Source organism: Drosophila willistoni, assembly GCF_018902025.1.
Source record: "Drosophila willistoni isolate 14030-0811.24 chromosome 2R unlocalized genomic scaffold, UCI_dwil_1.1 Seg167, whole genome shotgun sequence".
Taxonomy (NCBI): Eukaryota; Metazoa; Arthropoda; class Insecta; order Diptera; family Drosophilidae; genus Drosophila; species Drosophila willistoni.
Window position 1 is genome coordinate 8775905 of NW_025814050.1, and position 14563 is coordinate 8790467.

Consider the following 14563-nt stretch of genomic DNA (forward strand, 5'->3'; position numbering starts at 1 on the left):
AATAGGTTAGTAATATCCTTTTTTTTTGGATGGTTACATTTATAGTTAAAACTATCCAAGTGGCTCTTTGTTTTTTTTTTATTTGGTGCATTGGTTATATGAAATTGTTTCTATACTTATATATTGGCTTTGTTCCGAAACCAAATTGCAAAATGAATCGAAATCGCTAAACCAAAAATCAAATAAAAACACATAAATCACATTTTTCTATTAATGAAGCACAAAAATTTAATGTAATTGTGTATAATTAATATTTTTGTTGGCTAAATTGCGCTTTGTCTTTACATTTAATGTTTTATTTTCATTAAAATTTGTTTGTTGTTCTCGCTGATATTTGTTTTGTTTTGTTTTTTTTTTTATTTTCTTTTTATTATTAACTTGAAGTTTATTTCATTTTCATTTTTTTTGTTGTTTTTTTTTTTGTTGCTTCTTTCGTTTTTCATTAAATTATGCTTATAATTTAAGTATAATACATTTTGTACAGATTTAAAAATTAAATTAAATTAAATTAGAAATTTGATAAAATCAAGAAAAAAAATAATAATGAAATACTAACAGACACAAAATTGTAATAATGGCCCTAAGATACAATATAAAATTTAAATTTAATAGTTGGAAAATTGTTTAGGTGAGTCAACAAGTAATTGGAAGGAGGATATTATCGAAATATAATACAGACATTATATATATATAGTAGAAGTGCACTCGATTTAAATTTTTTTTTATGGGTGGTCTTTATTTTGTGGGTAACTTGGTAGCTTGGTCAATTTGGTTTTTGGTTGGGGCTTAGAGAGAGAGATCGCATAAAGGGTAAATAGAAGGAATGTGAGTCTAAGTTGGTTCAGTACACGATCTATTAAATCTATTTATGGTATTTGTTTCGACTGGTTAAAAGTCTTACATTTTCTTTAGCACTTTAGCTAACTGAGCTAAATGTTTAAATTGAAAATTTGATTGAAATTGAATAATTTTATGTCTATTTTTCTCATTATGGATCTCTCTTTGACCCCTTCCGGTGCTGGCATTTAGTATATCGCATTAAGTTTTTTTCATTTTAAGTAGAAGCATTTCAAGTCTTTTCCTTATGCTAAGCGCCATTATTGTGTGTGGTTGTGTGTGTGTGTGAGTGTGTGTGTGTGTACTGTACTTTTATGCGTATAAGTAACGGTATATGTATGTATATAGTTAAACATTTAGTTTATGTTTGCGTTAAGTATCCTGGTATCCATTTCTTTAACTACTTATATATTCCTCATCATTTTACACTAAAATTTTTTGATGGATTTTTTTTGAAGTGAACCACACTTTGCCCCCATTGCCCAGCCCACTTGCTTTTAACCTCATTTAATCGGTTTGTGTCTCTGTGTGTGTGTGTGTGTGTGTGTGCTATTACAGCTGCACTTGGAATGATTGCGCTGGCGCCTTGGGCGGTGAGATAAACGGATTGGTACTATGCCTGGCTAGCGGTGAACGTGTTCCTGTGATAGAGTTGTTAGGCAAATCGGGTGACATCTGTTTGGCAGCCGCCACATTGGCCACCCATTCGGCATCGAAGGGATCATCGGGTCCACCACCGCCGCCGCTGCTATTGGAAGCTGGAACTGCGCTGGCAGCCAAAGTCTGCGCCCTGCCGACATTGGCCAGATAGGTTGGCCGTTTCAACGGTGCAGCTGGTGAGGTACTGCGGACTACTTGACCCAGCCATTGCTCAGCATTGGGCAAGTCAGTGGATGACTCCATGCTCTGATCGGAGCGCGTTGGGGACTGTGAGGTAAGGGTCTGATAAGTCGGCGTTGTGCTAACTACACGAGGGGTTACCTGAGCTGTGGGCGTGACATTGTACGAGATTACTTGATGCTTCTCGGCGGCTATGATATTCTGGTTGATACTGCGATTGTTATTAAAATTCAGATCATCTTCGGCCACTAATTGGGCATGGGTTTGGGTGAGAAGCGACAGGCCCTGACTCAGTTCCTGGCAAAGTTGACTCACTGAGTCAGCAGCTGCGGCGGCTGCACTAGAATCGCCGGTCGATTTGGCTGGCGAAACCTCAGCTATGGGCGAGACACTGCGCAATGGAGTATGCAGTGGATTACCCGAAGCGGCCGCCAGGAAAGCCTTCTGACGATCAGCATTGGACGGAAGATCATTGACCCGTAGCGACATTTGACGCTTAAACGGCGACTGACTACCAATTGTGCTTAGTCTAAATGAACCCTGACGCTCCAGCATGACTGGTGTGGCATGTGGTCGTTCAATAGCAAAAGGATTAAATGGTTTCACTGTGGCAGCCGGTGGTCCTGGCATTGATGAGGAGGGTGGACCATCGACGCTTCGCTCATGGGTACCCGCTGTGGCCATGGCCAGTCGCTCGGTCAATGTTGGCTGACGGAACGACCCAGTCCGTGTGAATGTCGAGTTCTTGGTGTCAAAGGTCATTGTGACACCGCACTCTTTGTCCCTGCGTTGCTTGCGTTCCAAGCAAACAGCAAAAGCGCATCCAACCGCATGGGACAAACGTTCGCCAGAATCCTTTGAGGCCAAGAACCCATGACACATCCATCGACGGGTGGTGCCATCGCGGCATATGTAGCTGAAACCACGCTCGTGATTGCGATCCGGTGCACAGAAGCTGACCTTCTCGATGGTTTGATCCACTATCAGGCCCTTTGTCTCGTCATCTACCACACGAAGGCCATCGCCACTGACATGAAGAAGACCACGCACAGGACGTCGACGAGATTGCTGAAAAGGAAACCACATTTTATTAATATACATTCTTTTCGCAGTGACAACACATAAACATAGAGCGAGAAATGAATAAAATGATCTTTGGAAGAAAAATCTATGAAGGATTTCACTTTCTCTTTAATTCCTCTACAATCATTATCTCATTCTCGCCATATGCTTATTTTGACCTCAGATGTAACTTACCCTTAGAACCTTGAGGGCCTCTTCACAGACCTGCATGCCGCGTGACTCGAAGACCTCAACACAGCCAAGATACTTAACCGAAAAAGAACAGGTGGCCGAACGAACGGCCTCTTCATCGGCCTGCCATTGATGTGGCTTCGAGGACTCTGGCACACGATCCTTGCGACGGCGAAACGAATCGCGAAAGGAGCGTCGCAAACGATCCATTTTCTTAGGTGATTTCTTGCTAAACCGAAATGAGGCCGATTTCTATATAAAAAAAACATTAAGTCATACATATATGTAATATTAGTAATTTGTTATAAATAATATCTATGTATTTATTATACACGGAGAGAAACAAGTGCTGGGCATTTTGCAACCCCTTATATATATGAGCAACCTACCCCATTCTTGACATCACCGAATTTTCCGCGTGTGAAGCCGCGCTCGAGTGGTTCGTGCGTGTGTGACGATGAGTTTCCCATGGTTTAAACTGGTTTCCGTGAGTAAAATGCTGAGAATAACCGTTACAACTTTTAAATTTGTGTTGCCCAGATGGTTATTTAAGTTTTTACTTTTCGCTATTTGCTATTGTTTTTCAATTGCAATTCTATTGATAGTTTTATTGATTGGAGGAGCGCGCAAATTTATTTGTTCATTGAATTTGAGTTATGGACTTTGATTAAATTAAATTGATCACTCGATATGGGACCCCAGCAATCTGCAAAAGTGTTTAGAGAATGTTATAGACAAATATGCGTTGGTGTTCAAAGTGTGTGTTGGTGTGTGTTCTTATCACTCTTGACGTTTTTGATATGCTTAATAATGGAAAACTGATTTCAATGACTCATTGTAACCTCTATTCACATTGACATATAAAAGCTTTTAGAGCTTATCGAAATGTAATGACGCCCCTTAAAAAAGAAAACACTGAAACAATTAACCCAAACAGCTGGCTATTCATTATAATAAGTTACTTTCCTTCACAAATCCCCATCATTAACTGGCTATCCGGATGGAAAACCTTAACACACAATCTCTAAATCGGGCAAACGGCCTCCGATTTGACTACGCTCTTATCGTAGATATACTAGCAAAAGATTCTCGTCAGTCTCACGTAATTGTTTACACACATTTAACTTCTTTTTTTTTTGTTGTTACTTTTGTATTTTCCTTAAAGTGTGTTTATTTATAAATTTTTTTTGTTTTTTTTTTCTTTCTTTGCTTTGCTTTGCTTTGCGGCGACACTGGCTGACGTTTTTGTGACTTTATCACATGTCTCATATTGCGGTATACTCCGACAGCAACTACAAAGACGACAATGACTAGAATATGATAAATTAAACGTAGTTCAGCCCCGAAAACAACAAATGAAAGAAAAACAATTAAAATGTTTGCATAAAATGCGTCAAACATGATGATTTTGATTGAAGTATACACAAACTGGATTGAATAATATGGACAATAATTGCCAAAATTGTCGAAACTCGTTAAAAACAACCTTTTGTGAAAAAGTGTGGCTGCATATTTTTAAAAATAAATCCTTAGTCTCGTTAGTCTCCCTAATATATGAAATATATGTAAATGAATATTTTCAAAAGTAATGACTTTATTATTCACACAATTATCCAACATTTATTTCTAACCTTTAACGTTCATTTTACTCAAATAAGTTGAACTTAGTGTATTCAACTTGAAATATCACCTCATTCCGGCGATTTCAGGCAAAGAGATTTTTCTGTTGAATCCTTAATCTACTTAGTCGTGGATACGGTTTCAAAGAAGTCGTCTAGAGTTCATTCATTTTACCTACTTTATCAGCTCAGTTTATGCTTTGTTCACCGGAATGAAGTCATTTCCAGGAACCTTTTCTCATAGGCTTAATCTTTCCGTGTGTTAGCTTAACCCTGTTAATTGATTTCAACTTGCCAGCCCACAAACAATGCCGGTCGCCTAACTTTATGAAACTAACTTTGTTAGATTTATTTAGTCAACTGATTTTAACTTTGTTGCTAAATGATGTTTGGTGATAACTTTTTATTTTCAGAAAGTTCAACGAATGCAACCAAATGGAACTTTCTTTAGCTGTCTGTTACAACAAACTGTAAAATGCTACACAAAACCAGTTTGAATCGTCGCCAATGGACGGGGTTCTATTCTACAAGTTTAATAGCTTTTGGGCTTTTACCCGTGATTAATAGAACGAAGGGCGTTGACTTTGAGGTATTTTTCATGTTTGGGATGCTGTTTGACTGCATTTTTGGTTGTTCCTTCAATTTGTTGATGGTTTTGTTTGTTGTTGACCATGGGCGTGAGTCTGACTAATCAAATTATGGCCCACGAGATCTTTTAACCACAAGACCCAAACAAGAATCTTATGTGGGTCATGCATAATGCATCATTGTGATTCTTGGGAACAAAATGTTGTTTTTTTTTTTGGTAAGTTGAAATGTTACAAGAACTTTGTTTGTTTGGCTAAAAGCTTTTTCTGGCAATGTGACAAACAAGTTTGACAAAATTCAAAGCCAAATTTAACTCTAAAGCTATTCCAATTTAACTACATTCAATTGACTAGTACGAATAATAGCGACAACAAAAAATCGTAAACAAATCACGATCAAAGTGTCTATATGATTTCATAAATGACAACTTACTAAGCTTGGGTATGGAGCGGTATGGAGGGCGGGGGATCAATGTACATACAATACATATATACTAACCGGAAGGGTTCATTCAACCAATAAGTCAGACACGAAACAGGTTTTCATTCGACCAAGAAGAAAATTTATATATCACACTATATATATATATATACGTACTTATGTCGTTTATATGAGAGCTCTAAATAACAATCTGATATGGCCGCAGTTTGCTTTGATAAAAACTGAAAACAATATCTTTTGCTCTTATCAATGTTTGTTTTATATAATAATTTAATTTATTCGTTAGTTGTCTTTTTTTTGGTCTCCACAACAAATATTAACGAGGGAGAACGAGTTAGGAAATTAAGAAAAAAATAATAACTAATTTTTCCATGATTTATACAAACAAATAAACAAAATTTCTTAAGCTGCAGCAAACAAATCCAATCAATCGAAAAACAAAGAAATAAATCAATTTAAATATAAAGATAAAAAAACCGACCAAACACTCAGAGAAAAGTTGAAGAAGATTTGTATGCAGATGATATTAGAATCTTTGGTGGTTTAATTGAAAATCTGATCAATTATATTAACTAAAATGAGTAAAGATTGGAAAATTTAAAAATTTAATTTACATTGATCTCTCCTACTTTCTCTTCTCGTTCTACTTTTTATCTACATTTCACTTTGTCAAAGTTATTAAGTTATTATTAAAAGAAGTAATGAGGTATAGGTGTTACTTTAGGACAATTTCCACAATTGTTAAGAAAGGCCAAAATGATCAATTTATAATCTTCTAATAGTTAAAGAGGAAATTTAAGTCACGCTTTTACCCAAAATGAATAACCACATTTCGATTTTCATTAAATTAAAAGAAAGTTCTTTTAAAATACTTGAGAACATTTCATTCTGACTGAATTAAAATAATATATTTGCCTCATTGTTGGATCAGTTTGTGTGGTGCTTAAAAAAATTTAACTAAAATTCATATATCAGATCTTCGTTTTTAAGATGAAATAAATATTTGGCAAAATTTGGGATTAGTTTTGTGTATTTGAATAGATTTGAATAAGTTTCCTCTTAGTTATAATTTTCTTACTCGCACTTATTTAAAAAGAGACTTTGAAAAATGTTCATTACTTTTTTTTAAAGATTACCAATGTTTACCCACAAGTAGTAACAAAAGTTGTTAGCCAAAAATAATTTTAAAGTAATTTTCATTTGAAATTGTTTTTCTCTCATGTGATTAAATCGAATTATGAGTGTTTTTGCAAAAGCAGCTTATATAGTCAAAAGTATTTGCTTTTGGAGTACTTAAATATTAAAGAATAAATGTGTATTGAAGGTATTTTTAATCTTTAAAGAAGATTCTCTGGAAAAACCTCAAGGATGCTGTGCTTCTTTCTTGAATACACAACAAATAAACGCCCACAATAACTGACAGGAAATTCTCAATATAGGTACACCCACTCACAATCAGTTGGTGAGGTGGTTGTAGGTGGCACAGCAATCATCCTTTGCATACCAAAATGGAGAAAATGAAAATGATGGCTTACAGAAATATGCTCGTCTATATATGTACGTATGTATGTAAAATAACTTATAGCCTACTTTTATTCTCTGCAGAAAATATGAGGAAAACTCATCTCGATATAAAGGAAATGGAATGTCAATCGATGTTGATTAAAAAAGGGTGACCGTATACCAGCTTAAACTGACTTGTGCACAGTTCTCAGTGGTTTTATCGTTAATCCCCCTGGACCCGATATGATTCGTATACGAATATGTATTTTTTTATATGCAACAAGTGTCGTTGGCCTTTTGGGGCCAAACAGCAAAATTAATTACATCTGTGACAAATTGCTGTTATGCAATCTAAATTACTTTACACATCTACAATATGTTCATATAAACGCTTAAAACAATATATATTTTCTTTATTCCACTCATAGCATCAGGGTTAATTGTGATGAAAAGAAAAGAAGGAGAAAGAGAGAGACAGTCGGAGACAGAGAGAAAAGGCAACTAAAATTGGCATGCCATTTTACAATTGATAAATTATTTCATTATGTCATTTTATTGCTAATAGAAGACAAACGAAAGAAAGACAAATATTAAGTCAGTCTTTATATACCCTTTGTCATAAAATGTATTCGGATATTGAGTAAAAAATTTTTATTATCCTTATAGAATTCCCGCAATGAAACGTTCAAAAAAAGACTTTTTGCCATAATTCTTTATCATTAATAGAGTTGCTAATATAGCAAACTGATAAATACTCTATAATAATATAATTATCCAGATCTGCAGTTTGTAATATGAAACAAAAAATGTTCTTGAAATGTATATTTTCAAAGAAAGTTTAACTTTTTAAGTCTTTTGTTCTGTCTTCTATGGTCATAGACAATTTCAAGAACGACTAATACACTTGTTGTCCGAATAAATATACCCTAATGTGAGGGAACACACTGTTAAAAAGTGTCTTATGAGCATGTTCGATTAGACCATTGCAGACACCATAAATGAACTTAATTAGCAAATTGTCTGGGCAACGACAGACAGATCATGGTTAAGGTCAGATCATGGTTTGAGCTACAAAATTACATTCTATAAAATTTCACACGCTTCCTACATGCAAGAAGAAGAAGGACGGAGAGAGAGAGTAACAAAGGATAAGCATTCTATGGCTTCATTTTTCTTTCTCACTCACTCCTCTTGTATTTTTTTTCATTTTGCTAGTACTTAATATGAAATTAAAATTATGCTTGGTTTCTGCCTGCCTGCCTGAGGGACGTAGCTCATTTTATCCACCACCAAAAGCAAAAAAGGAAAAAAAAAAAAGTGCTTCCTTGTCCTCTCTGCATCCTATGTCATCCTTGTCATCGAGGGGTTGCAAGACTAACTATATAGGAATGTATTTTAATTCTTTTTTTTTGTTTCTTTTTTTTTATATCGTGGGAATTTTGTACAAAAAAATATACAAAATGTTAAATAAACTTTGAATTATACACAAGTATAAAACGTGGGTGCTAATTGAAATGCATGTAGAAGAAATTTATCCCGGAAACCGAAATTAAAGCGCCCTTCCGGTTGTCCTACTATAAAAAACCTATCCATCATTTAGGCACAATTTTCAAACCCTAAAAGGGCAAATCGAGAATCAACTTGGAGACATGTTTTAATTGATCTCTATTGAATTTAGCTTAGAGCTAATTAAAATAATTATATAAGAAAGGAAATCAGCTATTAGACTTTGGTCTAATCATCAGTTTGTATTACATTCACAAGACTCTGCTAAGCAATACGAAATTTAAATCTCATTTGTATTAAGTACATCTTAATATCAGTTAATTGAATCTTTTGCTTAAACAAAGTCAAATCCTACTTGATAATAAATCAAAGTTAATCCTTTTCCTTCAAGTTGATAATAAATTTAATTCTTATGAGCTTATCTTAATAATTGCTTCATCAGAAGCCAACACCAAAAATGTACTAGTATCTGTATCTATGAGCATAATAAATTACCGAGTCATGCGAATAACCGCTAACTGACGGAAGAAGTACGCAAAGAATTTGCAAAAAAGGCAAAAAGGTTTCCAAAAATCTCACACGGAGGCATGCGAAAATTTTGTTGGTGATGCTGACGCAGTTAACTGTCTTCATTATTTTGGGTTGACGAAAAGAAAAAGAGAATAAGGAAAAAAAAAGAACCAATGAAAAAGGGTAAGCAACAGCAATCACTGAAAACAAATTGCAAAATGTGAACGAGAGAGAGGAGAAACAAAAAATTGTTTGTAAGCAGTTTCTTGAACTCCGTGGGATTTGGTCTAAGGAGGATTTATAAGAAATCATTTGGGTCTGAGTAATGTAGTGTAAAGTTAGGGTTACTCAGGCGTAGTGCGTTATGCATAGATATTCACACGAATAGGAAACGCACCCTTAGTGTAACTAAGATAGGGGAAGGACATGGACACGGCTAGAGGGACATACCTATGCACCCATGCAGGCGAGTCCTTTCATCTAATTGCTGAGAGCGCTACACAAATCAACTGAGGTGGGATGGGAAGGTACTGGAATAAAGGCAACTGCAATGCTAGTAAGCGCAGTTATTATAACTGTCAATTTGGGGCGTAGATCCTGACCGGCATGCATACCTGGAAACGTCGGTTCTATATGGGAATCCGAACAAAAACTTATTTATGGGAAAATTGAGGTGTGAGAAAAAAATTGATCAAATTGATTGTAGGCCTGTGCCTACATCTCATCTGTATGAGAAAAAAAGAAATAGCGATGTAAATGAGCAAAAATATTGTAAACTTCTTTCATTTCGGATCATTAAATGACTTCCTTTGAAAGATCTTAGGCGATAGAGGACCAAATCAACATTAACATTCTTCTAAATATTTGAGAAACTAAAATCGTTATTTCAACTCAATAAGTTGTTTAAAAATTATATGATTTTAACAGTTGTCTTCTTAATATTGCAACATCTTAAAAGTTTTAAACTGATATTTTTTAACTAGAGTCTAAATTTCACTATGACTTTTTCAGGAAAGTGAAATAGTCCAAATCAAATTTAATGATTTTGTATCTACCATGTCAATATTCACATAATAATTACAATAATGAAGAAAATCCTAATTGATAGCTGATTAGTGAATGTCGAAAAGGTTGATAATATCAATCATCAGTAAAAAAAGGTGTGGCTGTATATTTTCACATGAAAAATGCCAAATCTTTAAAACAAAAGGAATTTCTTATTTGCCTTATGCAAATGTCAAGTCTTGCGTCATATCCATTAAATACAAATATATATGCATATATTCACATCCTTTTTCTCTAAACAAAAACCAAACTCCACTTGAGAAAGAACTCAAGAATAACAAAAACCACCAAAAGAGCGAACGGAAGTCATAAAAAGAAAAGAAAGAGAATAAAACAGGGCAGACGATAACCAAACAAAAGAGAGTACCAGCATTACGAAAACTCTACACTTCGAACACGGGAACACGAGTTCAACAAAAACAACAGCAAACAATTTGAAATTATTGTTTGCATCTGCCGTTCCGCTGACATATGTTTTCTGCCTGCACGTGGGTAAATCGGACGAGTCCAGAGACGAGAGGAGACGAGGATTTTCTGCTCCTAGTTAAGTGGAGGAAACACATGCCTCGTCTGGTCTGATTTGACACACGATTTCAGGTAGAAGAGCACTAAAGAAAACAGGACGAAAGACACTTGGTTCGTGTCAGGATATAATGATGCGAGCAGATGTGATCAACTAAATACACACACACACAGAGGACTTTATAGACAGTGCCTTAAGTCAACTGGCAAGTCAATAGCAATGACATCAAAAACTTGACCAAAACGCCAAAAATAACTAAACAAAACAAAAAATTTTCTGCGGAATTTTGTTTACATTTCAAATGCAAATGAATAAAAATAAAAAAAAAAAAAAGAAAATGACTCAACATTGACTTTTGTGAAAACCTGTTTGCATTTTTTTCCATCTTTCTTTCTTTCATGAAAACAAGTTTGATTGGCCAGGCGACTTGATGTAAGATATATATATTTATAATATATGCAGAAATCGTAAGAAATCAGTCGGCAATATTTACATGCATAATTAATTAAAAATTCATAACTCATACACTAACTTCAAAAACGATAAGAAAAACTTAAAGAATTTTCATTGGAATTGCATTTACATGCTAAAGAATTTATTACTTATAAGAGAAATTCTTTATGTAGCTCACATTACACCGACTCTAGAAAACTCTCAATTGGATAAGAATCGAAGATATGGATTTCCTCACTGATCTTACATATGTAAAAGTCTTTGTCACACTTCACCAGTTTCGCTTCATTAAGAACAAAAGCAACTTTTTGTATTGAAATACAATTTAAATCAGTGACTAATCAAAGAGGAAATACGACATGCTTTTAATTTTCTCTTCCAGTTGAGATATTAACCCAATTACCGACTGGCACACTTGATTGTTCAGATCGACTAAATACTTATAGCTAATCATTAAGAAAAAGAATACTTTAAAACATTCCGAATGCTCATATTTTTTAGATACTATTAAATCGATCTACCTTTTAAAGAAAGAGTATAAAGTGGTAAGAACAAAATGAAATTCCAAAGCGTTTTTGAATAAAAAAAGTTTTTATGCAAAGAGAACCTAAACAAATTTCTTTTAGCCAATTGATTTAAGCTACGAAAAGACTAGAATGAATTTCTATAGACCAGACTGAATAGATGTAAAAACAACGTCGAAACGAAAGATTACGTAAATTTCTTGAGAAATTAGTTAGAATTACATACAGTTTAGTATATCTGTCAAGTTGGTAGTATAAACTTCGGGCATCTAAATAAATCACGATAAAAATATTTACAAATTTTTAATGTCTACTACATTTTTAGATCTTTAAATATATCTTCTTATTTTATGACAGTAAATAAACAAACTGATTTATCAAACAAAGCTACAAAAATAACAAAAAAAAAAAACAACAGAGAGACATTTTGATAAGACAAATGATAGTCAAATTTTTCTCAGTGATTACAATCGAATGGAAAATGTTATGATCTAACCCAGAGTTTAGTTTATTTGATTTTGCGAAATCAGCGAAGCCTAACGGTTTGTTTTGCCTCGTATGACTCTTTTTTCTCATTTCTCTCTATCTCTTTTAGTCTCTAGCGTCTGCCTCTCTCTCTCGCTCTCTCCCTCTAAGCTCTGCTCTGATTGTCATTGTTAATGGCTTGAAGCTTTCAGGTCTAAATCAATTTTAGGGTGCATAAAACTGTGACAGCTAAAAGCAAATAATTTCATTCCATTTGTTTATTTGTCACAAATAAACTTGGCTTGTTTTTTCGCCAACAGCTGTTACGCCTAAAAGTAGACAATGAATTTATCAAATAAAAAGACCAAAAAAAAAAAATCAATAAAAACCATTGACGTATGGTAAACAGAAACCGAAATACGTCGAAAAAAACAAAAACAAAGAACTATTTGCGAAAGAAGCCCCTAAAGGTGAGAAAGTAAGGGATGAGTAGTAACAAATAGAACAAAATTTGTTCCATTTGACAACGAGAGACATGAAGAGTTCATGAAGCCGACATACCAACTGACAGGTGTCAGTAGGACCAGGAAATGTAAACCAATTTCAGTCGAATATCTTATTAACCAGGCAAACTTTAACAGTGTGGTTTCTATCGTCAGCGAAGGTAAATTTGTTTTGAATTCAAGAATATTAACAGATGCATGGCTCTACGACTATATCTATATAATATAGTCGTCTATTTTCTGAAGTATATGAAGTGAGAGAAAAGTGTTTAAATTTTAAAGATTGCCAAATTTGATCCCCAAGATATTAGTTATCGATTTTATTTCATGTCAATGTGTTCTCTTGCCCCTAAGTTTTAAAAGAAATCCTCGTTTCTTAGATTTTATCAAAAAAGGCAATCAATCATTTTCTCCATTTGGGGAAACAAAAAATTGGCCATCTCTAAGGTAAATGTAAAAATAAGCCCCTTTAACTGACAAAGCGGAAATTAAACCGCATTGCATGCAAAGACTTCTCATAATATACATATTTCGTTTCATTTTTTGCCTTTTTTTTTTTGGTTTTGCCCTTTGACATTTGACAGGCTTTTGCGGTTCTACGGCAAACTTCTATCCTCCGCAACGAAGTCAAGGACAATTTGGAAAGTAGAGACCGTTTAAAGTTCATGTTATGTTGCCCAAGCATATTTTGAGGCTGCAAAAAGTTTTAATTAGTCAGGTAGGTAAATGAGCTCTTAAAGCAAGTTCAATAGGAAAATGTCGTTAATGTCAGGAGTCACTTGAGTAAGCCAAAGAGTTATAGCTTATTGAAAGTTCACTGTTGCTGCTGAGGTTCATTAATGATGATGTAAAAAAAATCTGCCTACTAATCACAACTGCATTTAAGTATTTTAGCTTTAATGACAAAACGTTTTCATGCATAATTAGACAGGTTTAAGTTTCCTGTCTTAGAACAAAGCAATGCAATAAAAAAAGACATCAGCAGGTTGACTCCTCCCATTCCTTACACGCACACACACACACAGATACAGAAACACATTCAGTTAATGGCCAAGACTTGGCTCCCCTTGGAGTTGCTGGAGCTGTTCTTAATCATCTGTCTTACTGCATAAAAATAGAAAGGAAATTCCAAGGAAATTAAAGTTTTATGCCATGTAATGCAACAACAGCAACAACAACAACTGCGATCCAAGACCAAGTCATCTTTCTTTTCTCTGTTTCTGAACTTGTCCAACTCGAATGCAAGATGAAGCTTTAAGTTGGAGCCAAGTGGAGTCATTCGGCAGAGTCCAGAGATGCAACACACACACACAAATGTAGCAAGTCGCAAGTCGCGACTAGAAGAATGCAGTTTAGTTATAATCGAAAGGCATGGTGAGAAAAGTGGCAGTCAGTGGCCAACTGAAACTGGTTTCTTTTCCATCTCCCTCTCTTGGGGGCAACTGCACCCAGGCATCAGGCATTTGTTGCCAACATTGTGTTCTTGGCTTTTTTTTCTGTTTTGTCATGACTTGTTACCAGTTTGGTGTGTCGTTTTTTTCTTCTCTTATTCTTCGTGTTGTTTTCGCTATATATTTCTTGGTATTCTAAGCCTTTATGTTGGCGTTTTGTGTTAATGTTTTTTCTTATGCTGCTGAGATTTATAGCTTTCTGATTTACTAGATGTGTTTTCTCTCCAAGTAGAAATTAAAACAATGGATCCTATTAGCAGTGTGTATCTTTTTCCCAAACTACTACGTTTTGCTTATAATATCTTCATAATGAATAAATAAAGTTTTTTGGTTTTTCTTTTTCTTTTGCTGTGAGAGAGTCAGAGAGAACATTTTCTTTACCTTAAGTAAGCAAACTTTCATTTAAATAAAAACTATTTCATAAAAAGGTCTTCCAATTAGCTAAATGAGTTAAAGTTTCTTGCAGAAATCTCCTAAATTT

The 14563-nt window shown here is 34.5% G+C and overlaps 1 protein-coding gene across 3 annotated transcripts in view; it reads right to left on the reverse strand.

The window, feature by feature from the left end:
- Positions 1 to 442: 442 nt before the first annotated feature.
- LOC6643793 (protein numb) overlaps positions 443 to 14563 on the reverse strand; it is a 33862-nt gene continuing 19741 nt past the window's right edge. Inside the window, exons 1-4 of one of the 3 annotated variants that reach the window (XM_047010475.1) lie at positions 3321 to 3637; positions 2935 to 3183; positions 1819 to 2745; positions 443 to 1764 (exon numbers count right to left, since the gene is read on the reverse strand). In XM_047010475.1, the coding sequence (XP_046866431.1) occupies positions 1390 to 1764; positions 1819 to 2745; positions 2935 to 3183; positions 3321 to 3401 (1632 nt within the window). In that variant the 5' untranslated portion in view covers positions 3402 to 3637 and the 3' untranslated portion in view covers positions 443 to 1389. Of the gene's footprint in view, positions 2746 to 2934; positions 3184 to 3320; positions 3638 to 14563 lie in introns of those variants that run through there. The other 2 variants (XM_002067047.4, XM_047010476.1) reach the window with 2 other exon arrangements.